The 23,766-nt window shown below is 36.7% G+C and overlaps 1 protein-coding gene across 1 annotated transcript; it reads right to left on the reverse strand.

Moving 5' to 3' along the window:
- Positions 1–22,811: 22,811 nt before the first annotated feature.
- Positions 22,812–23,474, reverse strand: LOC147511356 (uncharacterized). Its single transcript, XM_086598439.1, has one exon. The coding sequence runs from the start codon at positions 23,472–23,474 to the stop codon at positions 22,812–22,814; it is 663 nt and encodes a 220-aa protein (XP_086454565.1).
- Between the last annotated feature and the right edge of the window lie 292 nt (positions 23,475–23,766).

Raw genomic sequence — 23,766 nt, forward strand, 5'->3', positions numbered from 1 at the left:
TGGGAGATCCGGACACGTTGTTCTCCTAAATAGCCGCTGCCTTAATCAGTTAGCAACCTCTTCTTCTCTTATTTCAGGACCAAAGGTTTGTTTTTACCAAATTCTTCGCATCATCTCTCTATACTGTATGGATCTACACCGAAAGTAAATGAGATATGAGGTTGTGAGGTGAATTGAAGGCAATGTTAGGTATGAGGTTGGTTTTTATGGTCTAAGGTTGGCTTAAACACAACGGAGCCCTAATAACTATAGGATGGCCCATTTACATAGGGAAGACCCATTCTCAATGAGAGGGTCGAACTTACCTGTAGCTATGCTATACTGCTATAGTACTATTATAATAACAGTGCGGCCCATAACAGTAACTACTCTAAGCTCGACCCTCATTATGCCCCTCAACAATGCCCCTAAACTTTTATGACACGTCATAAAGGGCCGCAGTATTGGCACCCCATAAAATAGGACTAGCACCCCTTTTTGGATGTTATAAAGTGTCTTGTTGCATCTTATTTAGTGTCTTGAATAGCTTATTTAGTGACCTATATCATCCAAAGGGGGTGCTAGTCCCATTTCATGGGGTGTCAATGCCGCCATAGAAATTTTATTGGGCTTATTTTAATGAAACTTCTTGCCATAGAAATCATTTTTGGCATTAATATGGTAAACATCATTAAAAAGAATGGTTATCTTTATAAGTTTGCTAGGCTTCTAATTCCATTTAAGAACTGCGTTCTTAGTTAAGATTCCAGTTAGAAGGCCAATGGCTAGACACCGAGAGTACGGTTCCAATTATTTCCAATAATCCGTGTTTTGTGAAATCCAATCTGATATTTTTCCATATTTGGCAGGGATATTTGTGTTATGATTATCAAAAAGTCTATATCCGATGGCATGCTTGAATCTGGTCAATGTCTGATTTCCGATTTTTCTGGTTAATTATATCTAAATATTTATGATTTTTGCTGATTTTCCAAAATTTTCAAATTCGGAAAAGAAATTGCTCCATCCAAAAAAACAAAATGGATCAGAATCGGATAATCCAATCCGAAATAAATTTGAAAAATTTCCAAAAGCCCTTCTTTCAATCAATTTCGAAGTCACCCCTAGGTGAGACACATAGAAACCACATAGAAAATGTAGATCATGCTAAATTCAAACTATAAAAAGATAATTCAATTAGTACTATAAAAAGGTTATTCAAATAAAGATTAGTCCTATACATTTGTTTCGAAATATGTCCATTTATAGTACTTAGTAAATTTAGTATAGTGGTCGTGGATTGTCTTGGTTAGGGGTGCAAAACGGATAGGTTGGGATTCGGATAAGCCTGTATCCGAATCCAAATCGGAAAAATTATCTCGACATCCAAATCCGACGGATATTATAAATCCTATATGAATCCGATTTCGGATATCCAAATCGGATATCGAATACATATACGATCGGAAAACGAATATTAATTAAAATTTTATTTGTTTGAATAATGTCTCTGTTGAATAATTCATTTTACCACTATAAATATATATACTTGTCACTTGTCACTTATTATTATTATTTTGTTATTATAGTTTAATATTTTATTATATAAAATATTATATACAATATTTTATATAATAAAAAATAAACATATATATATATATATATGTTTTAATATAATAACTATTTAGTTTTTTAAATCGGATCAAATATTATGGGGTGCAACTTACCAAGGCCCAAAATATCACCGAGATATCGCTAATATATTTCATTTTTTGGGTACACTGAGATGGAAATATCTGATATATCTCAACCGAATATTGAATATGTTTTTTCCGATATATTTCACAATTAATGATATATATCGACCGATATATCCGATATAAATTGTTGACTTTGACCGATATATTGACGATATTTCTTATATAATCGATGATATTTTTGATATATCGACATACAAAACAAAATTTTGACTGGTTAACAAAAAAATGGATATCTCCGATATATATATATGATATATCTCGGTTTTTGTGTACATCGAGATATTCACCGAATTCGATATTTTGGTCCTTGCAACTTTCTACGTCATGAATGTTTATTTTTTTGGGGAAAAGTGTTTTTTTGGAAATAAGCCGTACGAAAAAGACCTACAGATCCCCTTAAATACAGTGCGGAGCCCAATACATTTGTTTTATTTTATACCCAACGTGTTTAAGTGTCTCTCATCTCTTTTCAAAGCTAATATCAAAATCAAAACTCGAATTCGAAAGAGCAACCGACATTTAAAGGTATGTTTTTTTTATCTCTACTTGCATCCTACTCTTTATTTGTTCGACATCAGAGTCTAAACCATGTATTTTAACTCGAAGTGTTTGTTGAACACAAGTGTTTGTTGGCAGACAGAGATGACATATCCTGAAAATTAAATTAAGTTTTTATTTTTTTGCTAAGTGAGCTGAGAATTTGATTAAGTATATGAAAAAGGGGAGGGAAATTACAAAAGGTGAAAGTGTAAAAGAAAGAAAAGGAAAACCAGAATCACAGTGTGATACCGTCTTAGGTAATAGTATTTGAGGGAGTGAATTACAACCCTATTAGGTAGGCCTCCAATACAACATTTTTCAAGCACCTCACCCATTCAGTCCAATCTAAATTAAGTACTTGTGCAAGCCTCCCATTTATATAACCATGGAGGCTTGCCATGATACAGAAAACGTGACTCAGACGACATAGTTGTTGCTTTTTTTGCTGCTTGATCTGCCGAGAAGTTCGCTTCCCTCCAAGTTACGATTATTAAATTAATTTACAAGGCCTTAGGGCTATTTGTTGAACACAAGTGTTTGTTGGCACACTCTATATAAGCTATCTAGGACAGTAAATAGCTTTACCAATAAACTATATTAGGTTCAGACAACCTTGTAACTTGGGTTTTTTGCTGTTTCTGATAAATTATCTAAGCAATCTTGTTTCAATATATTTAGGATGAAAAAGGGAGTAGAAGGGAAGGGGAAGCAGACTCTTGTAGAGGAGGAAGATTCTGGATCAGAAGGTGGATCGGAGATTGACATCACGATGCGTTGTAGTTCGAAAAAGCTGCATGCACAGTTTTTTGAAACATTCGATGCAGATGAATTAAGTGACTTCAAAACTTATCCGTTTGGTTTCCTTCTTCACACAACAGAGGAAAAAGATCCAGAAGACGACAAGGTGTACTCGTTGGTAACCCACAACAACTTAATTGTTGCGATTTTGAACCGGAAGGTTTGTAGGCTTACTTACATAATTAGAGATGTGCATTTGAATTTCAAGAAGTCCGATGTTGCGATACTGACTGGACTGTCCACCACAGAACCTCCCGATGAATACTAGAATATGGAGGATATAAAGCCCACACCTTTTAGGCTTAAATATTTTCTCCTGAATAAAAAAGCCAAAAATAACAAGACGGTTAAAGGAGCGGTTCTTCTGGACCTGATATTGGAAGCCAGGGAGATGGTGAAGAAAAAAGCTGAGTCACATCCGGAAGCACTCTCGGATGTCTACCGACTGAACCGGTTGTATGTCTTTGGTGCCTTATTGATTCCATCGGGGGAGTAAGGGTGTTAATGTAAAACATATTGACCTTGATGATACTCTTAATAGTTTTGTTTCTTTCCCTTGGGGTTACCTTGTCTATGAAGGAATCAATGATGGGGTAGAGACGCTCCATGGTTAACTTGTAAGTCACTTCGAAAATGCTCCTCAAGAAAAATTTACAGCCTGCCTTCATGGTTGTGCAATCTTGTTCACTCTTTGGGTTTTCCTCCACGTTCCATCTTTGGGGCCTCACCGACTAGATCCTAACAGTTTCCTTTGGGTGCTTGGGTGGGTGAAAATTCCTGGGAAAAGCACCCGTGGAAGTACCTAGGAGGCTAGGTTGGCGAAGGAAAATTTCAAATTAAGTGGAGAAACTGCTGGAATATCCAAACTCGGTGAAATCTGAGGATGTCGTAAGGCTCGTGCTAAAGGTTTGTTTGTTTCTTTATTAGTCATTGCACAAGTTAGTGTCCTTACCATGCCAATAGTTGACAATATAGTATTGTCGATGGCGTAGATTAATTTTTTTGAAAATTCTTATACAGCGGCCTACCCAGCCTATATAGAGTCCTCCGGTTGTATAAATGTTATGTACTCATACATAGTGTCCTGCAATGCTTGTGTAGTCCAGAGTTCTACAACATAATGAAATTGATCACATTACCCCCCTTATATTGTATTTCCTATGAGTAATGTGTATAAACATTTTCATAGTTTTAATTTGTTGTTCTTCCATAGGAGGAAAAGAGCGATCGATCGTGGTTGTACGACGTCTTAGATGCGATCGTGGACAACTCCCCAACTTTTGTAAGTGGTTGTTGTAACTCATTGTGTTTAAATATTAGAAGCTCTTACTACATACATTGACAGCAATTTGACTATTTGGTTTTCAAATTCAGATAAAGAGACGAGACGAGAGACGAGGGAGTACGTAGAGAGTGAAGAAGAGGTAGAGTTGGAGGGAGTTAGTACACGGTAGAAAAAGGTAGGTGGGGAAGAGTACGGTGGTGTTGGAGGGAGTTAGTACACGGCAGAAAAAGGTGCCACTAGTGGGGAAGAGTATGGTGGCGTTGGAAGGAGTTAGTACATGACAGAAAAAGGTTCCACCAATGGGGAAGAGTACGGTGGCATTGGAGGGAGTTAGTACACGGCAGAAAAAGGTGCCACTGGTGGGGAAGAGTATGGTGGCGTTGGAGGGAGTTAGTACACGGCAGAAAAAGGTGCCACCAGTGGGGAAAAGTACTTCAAATAAAGGAGTCGGTGTTACCCAGACTCGTAAGAGGAGGGCAACTGAGGAGGGCAGTAGTAAGAGTGTTAAAGAGGGTAACCACACTCAAGCACCTTTGAAGAAGAAAGCATGTCTTGCGACTGGTGGGAGAGAGGTCATAGAGGGTGACCAAGACCTTTTGAAGAAGAAACCTACATTTGGAAGGAAAAAGTTGCATTTTACCCGTGTTGGCACTCAGTTGAGGAGGAGCACTAGATTAATGGGTTCAGATGATGTTGTGCTTCTTCAACCAACTACTAGTGAAGATGTTGACATGTCTGTTGGTCAAAATGATGTTGGCCTTGTTGAACCTGGCACATCAAGTGATGAAGGAGATGACACGTCATTTGCTCAGGATAAGGTGGTGGGTTTTGAATCTGGCACAACTACTGAACCAGAGTTGGGTGCCATGTCATATGCTGTGGGAGTTGAACCTAGCAAAGCTATAGATACTGATGAAGTTGATAGTGAAGTAAGTTGTTGTCTATTAATTGTTAAATATTGTATTGTACTAGTGTACTTGAGTTGCATAATAGGAGACTGTAAAAATGCAACAAGTTATCATTTTGGTTTAAGGAAACTAAGTTTGTCAATGAAATTGAGTCTGACATAGAAAAAAAGAAGGGCCGAAAGAAGAAAGTCGTTTCGCTAGTGCACCAAGAAAGCATGTCTTGCGACTGGCGGGAGAGAGGACATAACGACTAGCGGGATAGAGGTCATAGAGGGTGACCAAGACCATTTGAAGAAGAAACCTACATCTGGAAGGAAAAAGTTGCATGTTACCCGTGTTGGCACTCAGTTGAGGAGGAGCACTAGATTGATGGGTTCAGATGATGCTGTGCTTCTTCAACCAGCTACTAATGAGGATGTTGACATATCTGTTGGTCAGAATGATGTTGGCCTTGTTGAACCTGGCACATTAAGTGATGAAGGAGATGGCACGTCATTTGCTCAGGATGATATGGTAGGTTTTGAACCTGGCACAGCTATTGAACCCTCATTGGCTGCCATGTCATATGCTGAGGATAATGTTGATGAAGTTGATAGTGAAGTAAGTTGTTGCCTATTAATTGTTAAATATTGTATTGTACTAGTGTACTTGAGTTGCATAATAGGAGACTATATAGACGCTTTAAGTTATCATTTTGGTTTCAGGAAAGTGAGTCTGTCAGTGAAATTGAGTCTGACGTAGAAAAGAAGAAAGCTGCTCCGCAAGCTAGTGCTTACAGACTGCCTCTGCTAAGGAAGTAAGTTATGAGGATGGTGATGAGGATAGTCCTATTGATTTTGAGGCAGAGAAGAAAACAAAATTGTAGTGAAGGTACTCGATCTTGAACAAAAAGAAGGCCGGTATTAGTCATGGTAGTGGTCAGAATGACTATGTCAGTGATATTGAGTCTAAGCCAGAAAAGAAGACGGCTGCAACTGAAGCTAGTGATGACGAGAGTGATGAAGATATTACGTACAATAGTCCTCCTCCTAGGGTGGGTACCATAGGGGGGAGCATAAAGTGATGACGAGAGTGATGAAGATATTACGTACAATAGTCCTCCTCCTAGGGTGGGTACCATAGGGGGGAGCATAAAAGAAAAAGCTAGGTGGGTGCCGAAGGTGAAGGGTCGTGATGAATCTAATAGTGAGGAAGATGAGGACAGTAAAGGTGGAGGTACAGATAATGAAGACTAAGATTAGGGGAGCGATGAAAAGAAACAAGCAAGGGTAGTCACTCTGTCGTATTGGATTGTTCTTAACATTTATTTATTTATTTTCGCAACTACTAGACAAGTTTCCCTTTAATTTAAGATGGCTGTGTGAGACATCATAATGGCTGAAGAAGACATTATACTGGACACTGCAAGAGGAGTAGCCTGAACCCTTGGTGATAAAAAAAGGTAGCCAAGGTATTCTTCAAGTAGCCAGTAACAGGTATTTGTGGTAAAAGATATTTTCTCAGGATGGCTAACATGGTATATAGCCATCCTGGGTGAAATATCTTTTACTAGAAATACCTGTGACAGGTACTCTTCAGAAGTTACTAGTAAAAGGTATTCTTCAGAAGTTACCTGTAACAAGTATTCTTCAGAAGTTACCAGTAACAGGTATTTGTGGTAAATGATATTTCACACAGGATGGCGTATATAGCCATACTGAGAAAATATCCTTTACTACAAATACCTGTGACATGTACTCTTCAAAAGTTACTAGTAAAAGGTATTCTTCAAAAGTTACTAGTGACATGTATTCTTTAGAAGTTACCTGTAACAAGTATTCTTCAGAAGTTACCAGTAACATGTATTTGTGGTAAATGATATTTTCTCAGGATGACTAATAGGGTATATAGCCATCCTGAGTGAAATATCCTTTACCAGAAATACCTGTGACAGGTACTCTTCAGAAGTTACTAGTAAAATATATTCTTCATAAGTTACCAGTGACATGTATTCTTCAGAAGTTACCAGTAACAGGTATTTGTGGTAAAGAATATTTTCTCAAGATGGCTAATAGGGTATATAGCCATCCTGAGTAAAATATCCTTTACCAGAAATACCTGTGACAGGTACTCTTCAGAAGTTACAAGTGATAGGTATTTCTGGTCAAGAATATTTTAGTCAGGATGACTATATTCTTCAGAAGTTACCTATTCTCAAAATTTATTCAGAATTTCCAATACCTATTAAAATTGCCATGCTAACAATTGAGATATATAGCTAGGGGGCTGTTTTTTTTTTTTTTTTCGAAAACCCAATTTTTCCGAATTTGGCCATGATATTTGTGTTTCGATATCCGAAATTCCGATAGTTTACAAACCAAATAAAAACCCTATAGAAGTAGAACATTGTCTCTCACAATTTCAAAAAATCAATATTTTCATTCTAGTACATGTCTCAATTTCTCCCATCTTCCTATTTACTGAATTAATGCATTAACATGAAGAAAAAACTTGCTGAATGAACATGTTAAAAGGTGTAACTTGTTTACTGGATTAATACATTTCATAATTATTTCTAAATGAATGTATTAACTGGATAAAAAAATGGTTATCCTAAAAGAGAATCCGATTATATAATTCAAATTTCCGATTTACTTCCGTATTTTGCGGATTCTGAAATTTCTAATTTTTTTTCCGAACTTTCCAAATTCGGAAAAAAAATTACCATCCGAAAAATAATTGGATTGGATTTGGAAAGGATATTGCCATCCGAAAAAAATTGGATTTTTTTTTGAAAGCCCTTTATCCGATCCGATCCGAAGTCACCCTTATATATAGCCATCCTGAGAATTTATTCTTGAAGACCTACTTTTCTCAGGATGGCTCACAATTATAAATAATTTATTTAGAATGGTTCAAGTTATTTCCAATAATCTGTGTTTTTCTGAAATCTAATTCGACATTTTTCCAAATTTGACAAGGATATTTGTGTTTTGATTATCAAAAAGTTAATATCCAATTTTTCCCAAAAATAATTGGATAGGAATTGAATGTGTTTTCAAAATCCGATCTGATTATTTTTAGAATTTTGAACATATATTACATGTCAATTTCATATATAGTCGCTAAATCATAACCACAATGGACCTAACCACAAATTATATATAAATATTTATGATTTTTGTTGATTTTCCAAAATTTTCTAATTCAGGAAAAAAAATTGTTCCATCCGAAAAAAAAAATGATCAGAATTGAATATTGCGATCCGAAATAAGTTTGATATTTTTCCTAAAGCCCTTCTTTCAATCCAATCCGAAGTCACCCCTAGGCGAGACACATAGAAACCGCATAGAAAATGTAGATCATGCTAAATTCAAACTATAAAAAGGTTATTCAATTAGTACTATAAAAAGGTTATTTAAGTAGTACTATAAAATGGTTATTCAAACTATACAATTGTTTTGAAACATGTCCATTTGTAGTACTTAGTAAATTTAGTATAGTGGTGGTGGATTGTCTTGGTTAGGGGTGCAAACGGAGAGGTACTAGGATTTGGATATGTCTGTATCTGAATCCGAATCCGAAAATTTATCTCGATATCCAAATCCGACGGATGCAATTATAAATCCTATCCGAATGGGATATCGGATAAATATACGATCGGAAAATGAATATTAATTAAAATTTTATTTTCTTTGAATAATTCATTTTACCACTATAAAAACTAGTATAAATATATATTTTTGTCATTTATTATTATTATTATTATTATTTTAGTTTTATATTATTAGTTTTATTTTATTAATTTTATGATTTGATATAATATATTATATATATAATAAATATAATAAATATAATTATATATATATATATATATATATATATATATATATATATATATATATATAATAAAAATTAATAACTATTAGTGTTTTAAATCGGATGGAATATGGGATGCAACTTACCACGTGACGAACGTTTTTTGGGGGAAAACACTTGCCCAAAATAAGCCGAACGAAAAATATCTAAACCACTTTTATATTTAAATTATATTTTGATCGGTCTATTATATCTCATTTGATTCATCTCTCTTCAAAGCTAATCTCAACCCAATCTCAAAACCAAAACTCGAATTCGAAATAACGACCGACATTCCCTAATAATTTACGTTCTATTAAAGAGGAGGGGTACTATTTATCAAAAATGTATGTTTTTTATCTCTACTTGCATACTCTTTATTTATTTGTTCGACAGAGATGACATAGTCTAAACCATGTATTTTAACTTGAAGTATTATATATATATATATATATATATATATATATATATATATATATATATATATATATATATATATATATATATATATATATATATATATTTTGTTTGCTCTATATTGTTTGTCCTCAAAATGGTTTAAAGCTTTAGAATTTAAATTGGGTTTTTCCTTGAGCATACATTATAGTCAACACATATCTGTATTGTTTCCTTGAACAGACAGTAAAGCCTGAAAATTAAACTATATTAGAGTTATTTGTTGAGTTATTTGTTGAACACAACTGTTTGCTAACAGACTCTATATAAGCTATCCGGGACACTAATTTGCTTTTCTAATAAAGTATATTAGGGTCAGAAAACATTTTAAGTTGGGCTTTTTGCTGTTTCTGATAAATTATCTAAGAAATCTTGTTTTAATATTTTTAGGATGAAGAAGAAGATTACAGAGAGGAAGGGGATTATAGAGAAGAAGGTCAAAGCAGTGGCAACAATTGGGAAGGCGAAGGGGGCCCAGAACAGTGACACTGTGAAACATAAAAGAAATGCAAAGCTGAAGATCAATGTAAAGATAACTGATAAGAGCCTAAAACTGTAGCTTTAACCCCTTAACAATAATACTTTTATACCAATTATGCGATTAATAAATAAGAGTTAATGCTGATTATGTGATTTTATGTATTTCAGGCATTGTAGTCGATTATGTGCAGAAATATGTCACTTTTGCGAGATAAAGGAGTAAGGGTTTGTTGCTAAGAAGTTCTGTGATTAAAGGCCAAGATTCAAGGAGAAAAAGCCTTTTTAAAGCTGAAAAGTCAAAGTCAATGCGGGCAGAAGCAGCGCACAAAAGTCAGTAGAACTTTCGAAGACCGTATCTTTGGGCTCAGACCTCGAAATTGGGCCTACCTTATGTCAAAACGACCAGCTTGGAAAGAGCTTTCCAATGGTTCAAGCTGTGACCCAATTAGAGAAGCAAAAGTAGATGAAAAGTCTATTGAAGTCAAATCCAGCTGAAAAGGGCTTTGTGGACTGAAGAAATTGGGCTTTGGGCTCGATTTTTCGGCCCAAAACATAGCTCCTCAGCCCATGCATGAAAAAGTGGATCTTGTCTCCTCCTTTTAAAGACACAAGACTTAACTCTTAAGCATCTAGTTTTTGGAGTTAGCCATTAGCGAATAATTTTAGATCTAGGAGTTTCTTTACATTCAATCAATTAGTTAGAATAAAGTAGATTATTATTTAGAATCAGATTTCAGTTTCATAATAAAGTAGAAGATTTTCATTTCAATTTAGACTATTGATTCAATTCTTATTTAGATTTAGTTGTCTTAAATTCATAATTAGTTTGTCTCCATTGATAATTACTATTCATAATCTTAGTGCTAATTTAGTTTTAAATCTTGTTTTAATTCAATTGAAATCATTACTATTGTTGTTCAAATTAGATTTATAAGTTAATCATTTATATCAATAATGGGTTGTTCTATGAGTTATTGTTTGAGAAATGATAGCGTAATGATTCAAGGCTAAACCTCCATTAGAGGGGGTTGAAGAAGCCTTGATGAAGCTTGATTTTTGTTAGCATAGAATAGTTCGTAATTTTCCATTCCATTCTAGAAAACAATTAGTTCACCATGAGAATGTGTTTGATTGTTTCACATACTAGTTGTTAGTTGATAGAGATTGCCATGAACAATTAGGGATTAGGAAGACCAAATTGCTATGCGAAAGCATTTCAATTCGGAGTATGACAGTTCTTCGTTAGTAAATTAAGTCAAGTTAAGGTGGAATCAATCCCCCCTAATTCCTTATCATATTATCAATTTAGTATTATTTTGTTGAATTATCGTATCTTGTTAGTATAATTTCCATCGTAGTATAATTTTCGTGGTACTCTCATTGACTTTGGATAGACTGATAATCGTAGTAAATGTTAATTATAAAGAACTAGGAGTGGAACGAATTCTCTACTCCACTTAGTACAATAGCATTTGAGAGTGTAGAAAACTTTGATAACATAAGCTAGAAAATAGTTTTAGTTTTACTTGCGTTTGAGTCTAATCACTTATTCGTAGGTAAACTATTGTTTTTACCAGTATCAATAATAACACACAGTTGTACAAAATTTTTGTAGTCGTTGTTCTTAGATTTCAGTCAGGAGGAGGTAGAAGATTTTAGGCAGTCGCCATTTGGTTTTCTGCTAGATATAGAAGAAGATATGGTTACGTAAGACAATCTCATTGTGTCTATTTTTTCAAGGAGGGTTGCTAAGCTAATGTATAGGTTGAAAGGAGAATATTTGACATTTAAAAAAAATCAGATTTCACCCTACTTATGGGCCTCTCTATAGCTTATCCTCCCGAAGAATATTTTGAAATAGATGAGTTGGATCCATCCGAATTCCGCCAAAAGTATTTCCCCTACTTGGAGAAAATGTGGAAGACGTTTAAAGGTGTGGTTAAATTGCAGGAGATTTTGGCTGCAAGGAAGGAAGCCAAGGCAGACCCTAGCTTACTAGAGGACGTCGATCGGCTAAATAGGTTGTATGTGCTTGGGGTGTTTATGATCCTGGTTGGACACAAAGGAGTGAGTGTCATACATATTGATCTTGTAAGCAATGTGGAAAAGTTTGATCAGTTCCCTTGGGGATGGGTTGCTTTCGATACCTTCAAGCAAAGCGTCGACAAATTGTGTGATAAAATGGAGGACCACTTTAGGGAAAAGCCGAATGAACTCTTCACTGCGTGTATACATGGTTGTGCTATGGCTTTTACACTTTGGATTTACCTACACGCCCAAGATGGGCCCGTAAAGGGTGGATGATAAGAACTTCCCATGGTTTCTTGGGTGGTCAGATTTCCCTGGGAAAAGCACGAAGGGGAATACATGGGAGTCGAAGTTGGTCAACAAGAAACTATTTCTCAGGAATGTGTTGAAGGTACCAAAAGATGTGAAAGCTCGTCCCGCTGTTAGAGCTGCATTGGAGGTTAGTTTTAAAGTGTTCTCAGTAGTACATGATGGCTTGTCACTCTTATATTATGACGCCTCCCTCTGATTGTATGTCTAACTCTTCTTTGATGGTTTGTAACTCTTATTTGATATAGTCTCCCTCCTATTTGTTATCTTCTCACTCCTATTGGATGTCTCCTCACTCTTATTTGATCATATGTAACTGTATTGCTCTTTTACAGGAAGAAAAGGGAGAAACAGAGCAGAACCTTAACTTTAAAATCATGGATGTCCTCTTTGAAAGCCGCCAAAAACTCCGGTTCGACCAGATTATGGTGGACTCTTCTGTGAAAAGAAAATGTTCCATTGGAACCAGGGACACATGGCAGGATAGTGGTGAGGAAGACTTTGAAACAGGGGATAGTGGTGAGGATGACGATGAAAAACAGCCAGCTCCTAAGAGAGCTAGAAGTGTTCTTAAGCAAGACAAAAAACTAGCTATAGCTGAGGTGTCCTTGAAGAAGAATGCAGAAGCAGTGAAAGTCGTACCCCCTTCAAAGAAGAAAACTGAAGCAGTAAAAGTTGTCCACCCCCCACCCCACCGAGAAGAAAGCAGTAGCACTAAAAGTTGTGCCCCTTTCAAAGAAGTCACCCTCTAAAAGTCGTCCCCCCTCGAAGAAAGCATAAGCTGTAAAAGTTGTGCCCCCTTCAAAGAAGTCGCCCTCGAAGAAGAAGGCCGAAGGAGTAAAAGTCGTGGGCAAGGATAATGCTCTACTCCTACTTTCAAAAATAAAACAACAGAATGAGTGCCTAATATGGCACCTATACCGAGAAGTTGTCCGGGAAGAAAGGATAGTAAGCGACATGTAACTTTTGAGGAAAGTCTTCCCGATGACAGCCCCATTGCTAATGTTGCTGAAGGAGAGTCTCTATTGAATCCTCTACGTCATTTGAGAGACTTGCCCGAAGATGAAGCTGATATTAGTTGGGGCCAGACACAGATGTTACATGCTGTTATGGATAACACCATTCCTTCTTCGGACCACGCTGGTGTTGTTGGAGGGACCATCAATGGACGGGTATGATTTCTGTTGTTTCATTTACAGGCTTAATTGATATATAAGTGGTGATACTGTACGTAATAAATGTCACTAAAAAATTGTATATTTTCAGACCCCTAGACGAAAATGATGTTGATGCCCAGCGAAGTGTTATGGACACTTTGGAAGACATTAACACTACCATAGTGGAGAAGATGAGATCTCCATGCAAAGTAGCTGATCTCCAGTCAATGTCCTCATCATATGGCAACAGTGACATGCTGAATGGTAGCCAACCCAACCCCAAAGAAGGTGTTGGACTGCACTTGATACCTCAGTTACCCGATTCCAAAAACCTAGATTGCTATTTGAATTGGAGTCAGCCAGAGATGGAGAGAAGAGCAGGTGATCACTTAATGAAAGGCATATCTAACGCTCACATCCACAACGAGTTTTTGCCAAAAAATCAGTCCGAGCAAGCGAGAGCGGAAAAAGGTGAAGCTGTTAAGGACATGGACATTAAACAATGCTCAGAACAATCTAAACGATGGTGATGCAGTAAAGACAATTGACGAGAATGGCAAAGAAACTTCCACTCTAGAAAAGGTGGAAATTGAGTGAATTTTCTCAATATGTTGTTTAAGAAGTACTGGTAGTAATCTTCTTCCCTTTTTTTTTATGTAATTTGTTTCACTTGGGATGAGTTGTATGATTAAACACATTATTATCCAGGTGACGGTTAGTGGGGAACAACACGAGATTGTCCAGGAGGTTGTGTTATTGAGTCCTATTGCGGTTGGGGATGGTGCGGACATTGAGGAATCTATTCCTGCTGTTGATGTGGTTGATGTGGCAAAGACAGATAATGGGAATGTATAAGAAACTTGTGCTGAATCAAAGGTTAAAATTTAAATAGCATTTCCTTGTGCTGTTAAAATTTAAACTTGTGTTGTTAAATAGCATTTTTTATATTTTGATTGCAATGTGGATGAGTTCTATGATTGAATTTTTTTACGCTGGTATCGGTGAGTGGTGAACAGGATAAGAATGTGGAGGATGGTGAGCAGTCCAGTGACGATGAGAATGAGGGACGAAACTCTGTGTCTCCTTCCACAGCACATGCCGACATGGTGAGAAGGCGACCGTGCAAATTTGACACACTGAACTGTCCTAGAACTTGAAAAGGAAGTTGCCCATTTATGCCAACCCTTGATTCGGAGCGTTTTCAACAAAGGCTCATTACTGGATAGGCCACCGGGGATTGCAAATAGGAGAAGGCTCCCCAATGACTATTTGAAGTTGACTACTACTGCTCAACGGGTAACGCATTACCGAAAACTGCACGATCTTCCTACTATAAACCCAACATAGGTTGTTAGACGGTACGATTACTGAGATGAGATAGATCTGTCTGTATTTTACACCTTGTATAAGAATGGTTGTCTCAATGATATCGTATGTCTCTCTCACTGATCTTCTACTTACGCGGTTGTTTGGAAATATTTTGCCTACATATTTGTACTAATTCTGTGCTGGTCTGTAGGCTGTCGATATGTACATGGAATTGTTGCGGCATTTGTACATGGATATGGTACATGAACCAAAGTACCACATTATATCTGCGTCATTTTTTTCGGTAATCTTCACAACTTATAGTATTGTGTTTACGAACATGTTATATAGGGTCTTCAGAATCTTATCTACTGTCTTCCACTGGGTATATGGTGTCATATAAAAGCTTCCTTAAGCAAGTTAACAAGTTAAAATTGTTAAGGACATATAAAAGCTGACCCACCAAGAAGTCTATTTATGAGAAAGCCTGCATGATGCCCTTAACTAATAAATTTTCCTTTCCATGACTACAACGTTGTATGTACTTTTCCCTTAATAGTTTGGCGGCGACCCTTGACAATGACAAAATTGATTTGGAAACCAAGATCAAAGAAGTCACACGTTCTGTATTGGGAGGCTCTTAACACACAGGCAACATGGCAAGGGTTTTCCTTTCATTTGTTAACGACATAGCGAAGAAGCCGTGTTTGATGATGATGGTTAATATTGCCAACATCCATTGGATTCTCGTTGTAGTCAACTTCAGAGACTGGTCTATTCAGATCTTTGATTCTTTGAAGGCTGTTGAGAGTGGTGAGGAGTGGGAGCTTGACCTCAGGCCGACTTTGGAGAAGGTACTATTCGTATTGCCTTACGGGATGTTGGCTTTTAACAACGACTCTATCAATCACTCCAAATTGTGTACCAAGTGGAAGTTTGTGTTCCCTAATTGCTACAAACAAAATGATGATAATAGCTGTGGGGCTTATGCATTGACCTTTGCTGACTGTCTTCTCAGGAATAGGTCACCAGATTTTGACCCTAGGTGCAAATTATATGTCAGACAGAGAATTGCAAAGGATTTATTAGAGTGTGGAATTACTGCTGCAGAGTATGTTAAGATGGCTGCTGGTTGTCGTCAAGTGGACTTCGATGATGATGGAGAGGGTATTGTAAATGATGGCGGTGATGGTACTGAAAAGGAAGTGGATGAAACCCAGACTAATGATAAGGTGTAATTGTGTAAACCAAGAGTATGACACATATTCAAAATGTTAAAGATAATTTTATTTGCTTTTTCACTTAAACACTTAGCTTAAACATGATCGTGGGGGCCACTTATATAATCTCTTCCAACACCTTATCTAGTTTCGTGAACAACTTTTTAATGTACACTTACTAACGTTTTAATTTAGGCTTATATATAACACTATATAAGTTCTGCAAGACCCTATATAACGTCGTACATCACGGACGTCTGATCTTGTGTCATATATAAGCTTCCTTCGAACAAGTTCTTAAGAGGAAATTTAAAAGTTATTGAAGACTCAATATAAGCTGTTCAAGAGACTATATAACCTGGTACGTTCACCCACGTCTGATAGTGTCTTGACCAACTTATATAGTGTCTTGTCACAGCTAATTTAGTGTCATATGTAAGCTTACCACGAACAAGTTGATAAGTAGAATTTAAAAGTTATAGAAGCCACTATATAAGTTCTTCAAGACACTATATAAGTTGTTCAAGATCCTATATATGTTCCCTCGTGAACGTGTCTTTTCACGGAAATGTCCTTTGAAGAGAAAGCCTTAAGTTGTGAATAGTCTTCAGTATGTATACAACTTTATTGTGAAGTCCATGGCACTGTACTAACGGCCTATGGCACTAAACTGGATTTGTCAGAATGTATTTGAAGGTACTGTCCTCAAACAATATTGTCGACGACTAGTTCACAAAAGGAATGCACAGAAGGAGTCCCAGTGGAACAAATTTAGTGTACTAGAAGAAGTGGCAAAACTATGCCAAAAAAAGATTTAGCATACTTTTTAGAAGAATGAGCTAATTGGCAGAAACTCTACTGTATGCACTCGAGGTGAACTTACAGATGATCCAGTGAAAAGGACCACTACCGCCTATGTCACAGCACAGTACTAGTGGCAGCATGATCAACCAAACATGGAAGCTGTTACACCAATTATTAAAGTCAGATGTTTTGGCCGAGGCTTACACATTAATCTAAGGAGCTTCTGCTTGCTTTATGACAAACAATGGCTGAATGATGAGGTTTGAAAACAAATTATTACCCTATAGTAATCCGTCAACGCTCGTACGTACACACAATGACAAACTTCTTTTACTTTATTTATTTATTATTGTTATATTTTTTTTCCTGCAGGTTCTTTCTGTTTACATGGAACTTTTGAATAGGTGGAATAATGAAATGGTGGATCCAGATTTCCAGACACATTATGGCAGATACACTATCATCCCTGACACGCTAGTCCCAGTAATTTATTAGACATTCCCAACCATCGTCCTTCTTCATTTATTTTTTATACAGTGATGTAAATTACTTATGTGTCTATTAACTTAGGTTTCGATGGAGGTGCTATATGGAACCCTACAAGGCACCCTCAGTGATGGGAGTCTAACCATAACAGAAAAGCTTACAATAACTGGTTCGGTAATTTCGTGGAGCCTAAGCATGACCTTCAAAGACTTGGTTCAAGAAAACAGTCACATCCCTCATCAAAAAATTGAAGGGATTGATGATGGCTTTGAACGTGGGAAACAACCAGCACTGGATCCTTGTTGTCTTCAACTTTAAAAATTGGACGTGTTTTGTGTACGATTCATTGGTTTCCAATGTGATCGACCCATCCCCAACTATAGATAAGCTGTGTGCTTTGCTCCCGTACGGACTGCTATTGCACGACCCAAATTGTATACACCCTACATTCTTGCAGCGGAAATGGCAAATAGAACATGTTGATTGTAAAAACCAAACTGATGGGTGGAATTGCGGAGTGTTTGTACTTACATATGCAAACCAATTAATCAGAGGTGATCACCTCCAATTTGGAAGACCTGCAGATTGCATCCACAATACCGTGGCAAAGGACCTAGTTGATTGTGGTATTACTGAACATAAGTTCCTCGACATCGACAAAAATATGAAATACTCTGTTTGTTATAATGTAATTTTGGTCAATTGTCTACTAATCAGGCTACTGTTATGTGCCCTATAATATTAATCTTAATATTTGTTAGTGATAAAACATAGAAACATTGTATGATATATATATATCATTGTCTTAAGATTTACCTGAATCATTATACCTACCTACCAACATAATCTCAAATATCTCAAAAATATTAGATGTAATAATATTTGAAGCATTACAAATATACTATAAAAACATATTTCCTTGAGTACTTATCTACTGTCGTCTAAAGCTTATATAGCGTCCTATGTAAACAAGTTAGTAAACTTTATGAAAGTTGTTAAGGATACTATATAAGCTTTCCATGACACTGTATACACTTTACACGAACATGCTTCACGGACAGCCCTATCTTAGGAAGCTTATATAGTGTCTTGGAAAGAAATGAAGGACACGATATAAGCATGCAGATTTGATACAGGGAGAGAACGATCTCTTACTGCATCTTCAAAAAATTTCGTCCAGAAACTCCTTCCATCCGCCCCAACTCGACTCCCAACCATACCTTGACATACTCATAAGGCATTCGTTTGGCACAAAATTTGACATTACTTTATGAACGTGTGGTTCCAGCTAACCTTTGAGATTTCTTTGATTATCAAATCCCCAGTTTTTGTTAAATTATACCACACCATTTGCCTTCCACAATTAAAAACTTCAACACCATTATCTAGTAGGTCCACAAAATGGGGTCGACGGATGCCTTCAGTATACAAATTGTCCAACTTAAACCTTCGACCTTCATCCCAGTAGTTGTCAATTAAAAGTCAAAGCTCCAATTCATGTGTACGATACCCAACCCCCATAAAGGAGAACATAATTGCAATTGTTCCCTGAAATTCGAAAACCTTGAAACTCTTCCAGCGGCAGCTTGTCAACGATAGTGCAATCTTACTCCATCTCTCGGTGACAATATTGAATCCCCCCCTCACGAATAGGCCAATGAAAACATCCTTTCGCCACAATACCCGAATTCATTTCAATGTGCTCACTATTGAAGGACAACTCCAAATCTTTCAACCTTCTCCATTTGCCTATGTGGGAGTCGAACTTTTCAACCACATGGCAAACGACTACCCTGCGGTTGTTGACTTAGAACTATCTTATAGTGTTTATGTAGTCTTATGACAAACACAGTATCGTAAACTCCAACGGTTCCATAAAACTCACATACAAACCCATACACTGTGTCCGAAATCTAGTTTTAGGACTGGGCAACATAAGCATTTGCTGCGTCGTGGGTTTGCAAAGGTAGCACACGTCCTTCATTTTAACTTCCTTGTGACCTAAAATGATACCTTGCATTGAATAAGCCAAGATTTTGAAATCGTATCCACAGAAGTCCAAAGTAGGAGTAGGAAGTGGTGGAATGTGATCAACGTTCAAAGCGAAGGATGTATACGTTTCCCAACCGTGTGCAGTCTGAATTATGTAACCTAGAAGAGTTCTCGTCTTCAAAACATAATTGTTTATGAATGAGGGGTCAAACCTACTCTTTTCCCACTCATGACAAACAAGCTTTGATTTGTCGAACAATGGGAATGGAATACAGAGAAGAATCTGTCAGCACATTTCCTGAGGAAGAATGCAACCCTCATCTTTCCCCTTTCTTTTGGAAGATTGGGCCATCGTTATGAAAAATCACCAATAGTTCATGCACCAACACCCATGCTTATATAGGGCATGCTTACTATTTATTGGAAAGTCACCAACAACCTAAGGACGCATCACTTCGGGGAATCTCTTCCAAATAAAGACGCATGCATCACTTCAAATAATCTACTTATTTTGTGAAAGGTTATTATTTTGTATGCATCACTTCAAACAATTCAGTTATTTTGCAAATGGGATAAAGAAGCAGAAAGAACAAACTAAAAGAAATTAGAGAAAAGTAAGAGTCATTTCGTCAAACACATACAATTCATACATAAAAGGATAAAAACATAACAACATAATACAAGCCATGAATATGAAACAGATGAACAATCTCCCTCATGAATCAAATCGGACTCCCTTCAGAACTGTTCTCTGAATCTAACCAAATAGATTGGAGGAATTCCATCTTACGCTCACATCTTTTCACTTTCTTCCGCAGCGACACAATTTTCTCCTTCAATTTTCTTTCCCTCATTTTCATCAGAATATCACTATCAGTAATAAAATTATCCATCTTCCCAAAGAGAATATCAACCTCCTTCATTGCTAATGGATTCACTTGCTTCTTTATCCTATTGATCATAGTTAGTATGTCTTCGAGTAAATTCACCAACCCAATTGGGGAACGAGATGACACTGACGAAGTTGACATCGAGAAAGAGAACGATTATAGTTAAGAATATGGGTATTGGGGAAGTAGGGCACAAACCATATCTTATAAGAAAGCCATTTCACAAGGCTATCTTAGGCCGTCCAACCTCAGGATCTTAATCTCAACCGTTGATCAAGTAATAGAGCAATAACCATTAAAACCTTCCTTGGATGACAGTCAATTAAGGGCGGCGGTATTGACACCCCATAAAATGGGACTAGCAGCCCTTTGGATGATATAGGTCACCAAATAAGCTGTTCAAGACACTAAATAAGATGTGTCAAGACATTATATAACATCTAAAATGGGTGCTAGTCCTATTTTATGAGGTGCTAATACTGCGGCCCGTCAATTAAAAGCTAAGCAGTTAAAATTGATTTTCAAAACTAATCGGTTGAGGAGCGATATGCAATTAATCGGTTAATCGGTGATTAATTGGTGATTTAATCGGTTATATCGGATGTATATATTTGACATTTTCAAAATATATAATAGTATAATCATACCAAATATTTCTAAACAGTGATTTGAGATATAACAAAAAATATCAAATTCTCATAATCACATCTAACTAGCTCAATTTTGGAGTACTACAGATATGCCAAACACAAAAATTACGTTAAATATTTAAAGAAACAAGGGAATTGAGAAGCCATAATATTTATTAGAGAGATAATACAATAATTTGTATATTTAACTTTCGTTAAGGAGGGGAAAATAAGTAAACTCTTAGCTTTGTATATTGATTGGGTTCTATTATTATTAATACGGTTTAAGAATCCAATTCGTTAATTTTACGTATTTTTTTGGATGGAGAACCGATATTTTCAATAATTTTTTTTCGATTTAGCAAGAAATCGGTCATCTCGGCCGATTAATCGGTCAATTTGGTGATTAAATCGGTTCGGTGAGAAAAAGTTAAAAAAATTGGTAAAAACTAATCGGTTTACAAGCAATACGCGATTAATCGGCCAAGATATCCGATATTGATAACATAGATTAAAAGACTCTCTCTGGAAAGGTTCTAAACGATGGTAATCCTATACCCAACTGAACCCAACAATTATGTATGGGATTATTGCCTTATTTATGGTCCGCTTATTTATTCTATATGTAAAGTTAGAATGAACAAGTTAGATTCTAGAAAATAGCAATAGTACTATCGAAATGGCTCATCAAGACTATATAAGGGTTCAAGGCACATTATAAGCTGCTCAAGACACTATATATGCAGGAAATCCCACGACCATGTGATATAGTGCCTTTTTGCAGCTTATTTAGTATCTTTAATAACCTATTTAGTGTCATTACCATGACCATGTTAATAAGCATATATGCACGTGGTTCAAGGCACTATATACGTTTTTAATACCATTAAATAAGCTGTTCAAGACTCCATGTCCGTTCACGGATAATCCGTTTAAGAGAAGGCATGAAATATATGATGTCCGTTTGCATTATAAGCTGCGTAAACATGTCTGTTTAATACATAAATTAGTTATACCAATGACAAGTTAGTGTAACTATTTATGACCCCGAACTATTTACAAGTACCAAAATCCAACTCTTGCAACTACCAAAATAAATACTAACCCAAATAAATAAGAGATAAAAAGGGGGTACCCGTTATTCCCACAAATTCCATCTGTTATTTGCGCGAAATTCACATAAAAAATTGCGATAAATAATACTTTGAATTCAAGATCATCATTTATAGTAAGAAGACGATAATTTCGCCATTTTAGTCACCTCATTTACAACCTCAATAAGAAATATCTCAACAATACTAACCACACAACAATTGAGCAACTGCCAAGTTAGAATCATTAAAATCGCAGTAGTGTATCTCCCAAATCGTTTGCCAAGATACTTTTTGCATGGACCTAATATAGGATACTCGGAAGACTATTTAATATTGTTAATAGCTTATATCGTGTTATATACAACTTATATAGTATCTTCAAGAGAAACTATAAACAATTGAAGCCACATTAGATAATTGCAAAATTAAAGATAAAGTAGTTGAAGCCATAACCAATTACATGTTCAAAAGTACCCACAAAATCCCATTCTTACAACAACCAAAATATCAATAACAAACAGTTGCAATTCCAAAAGGGAAGAAAGGCAAAAAATGTCAACTGCTTTATCTTGTGCCCTAAATGGCGACAAAGTCAGAACTGTTACTATCATAGCTTGCGATGTTTGTCAACTGCTGCGGGGTTCGTAGGATGGTGCTCAGCCCCCTTGTCATCGACGAAGTTTTTGCATGTACGTTTGTTGTGCCCTTCCATGTTGCACAAAGTGGAACATCTGATCTTTTACACTTTGGACCCTTATGCTCTGCTTTTATCTTCATTCTCTTCATAGAAATCCGACAGGTTTGCGCTTCAAGGGAGGGGGCAGGACGCGCTCTTCCTCCTCATCAATGTCTCACTGCTCCTTACTCAGAATGCCAACCCATACCTCATGATAGCACTGTTGCCAGTTTGCAGTACTGTAGTACGAATTGACATATGTCATATGACAAGTTTGGCGGCTCACACTTATGGCTTTGCATGCATGCGCACACGGGATTCCTATATGTTGGAAATACCCACACGAGCAGACCTTATTTTCAAGATTGACATGAAATATTCGACAACGGTCGGTCTTGATTAGATACTCCCCAGTCCCAGCCCTTGAGTGTGTGAATTCCAATGCCTTTGTGATGTTGGCTCGCACCAAACCATTAGCCCTAGGTGTGAACCTCTCACCACGAGCAGCCCAGTCATCCGCCATTTTTCTGTACTTGCAGTGGTGCGCACTGAGATTCTCCCTAATTGCTTCCACTAAACAAACAACTGGAAGGGCTCTGTCATCCTTAATCATGTTGTTCCAGCACTCAACATGGTTAGTGTAGGCAATGCCATATCTCTTTACTATGGAGGCATGACATGCCCACTTATCCAGTGGAATCTCCATAAGCTTATCGTAGAAACTTGACTTCATTTTCTTTATATCTCTCATCACAACACGGAAAAACCACTCTTGAGTTGTCTTAGCTGCTGTCTTAATCTTCCTCATAAGCGGAAGTGACGGAGTCAAACCTGACATGTTCTTACAAATGTGGTTAATGTAAAAGACATGTTTCGCCCGTGGAAACACCTAAGGGACTTTGACTACCAGACTGGGATGCCGGTCAGATATGATAACTAACGGTGTCTCATACCCAACCACTTGGTCTCCTAGGTAATGCAAAAACCAATCATAGTTCTCGTTGTCTTCACTGCTAACCAGACCAAAAGCAACAAGGAAAACATGATTATGACCGTCAACAACAATGGCTGAAATCAGATATCCTATTGATCTCCCCCTCAAATGTGTGCCGTCTATTTCTATGTGTGGC

This window comes from Coptis chinensis, chromosome 3 (genome assembly GCF_015680905.1).
Source record: "Coptis chinensis isolate HL-2020 chromosome 3, ASM1568090v1, whole genome shotgun sequence".
Lineage (NCBI taxonomy): Eukaryota > Viridiplantae > Streptophyta > Magnoliopsida > Ranunculales > Ranunculaceae > Coptis > Coptis chinensis.

Bases quoted from the DNA above. Each gene is read 5' to 3' on its own strand.
- LOC147511356 (XM_086598439.1), bottom strand. From the start codon at position 23,474: ATGTCAGGTTTGACTCCGTCACTTCCGCTTATGAGGAAGATTAAGACA.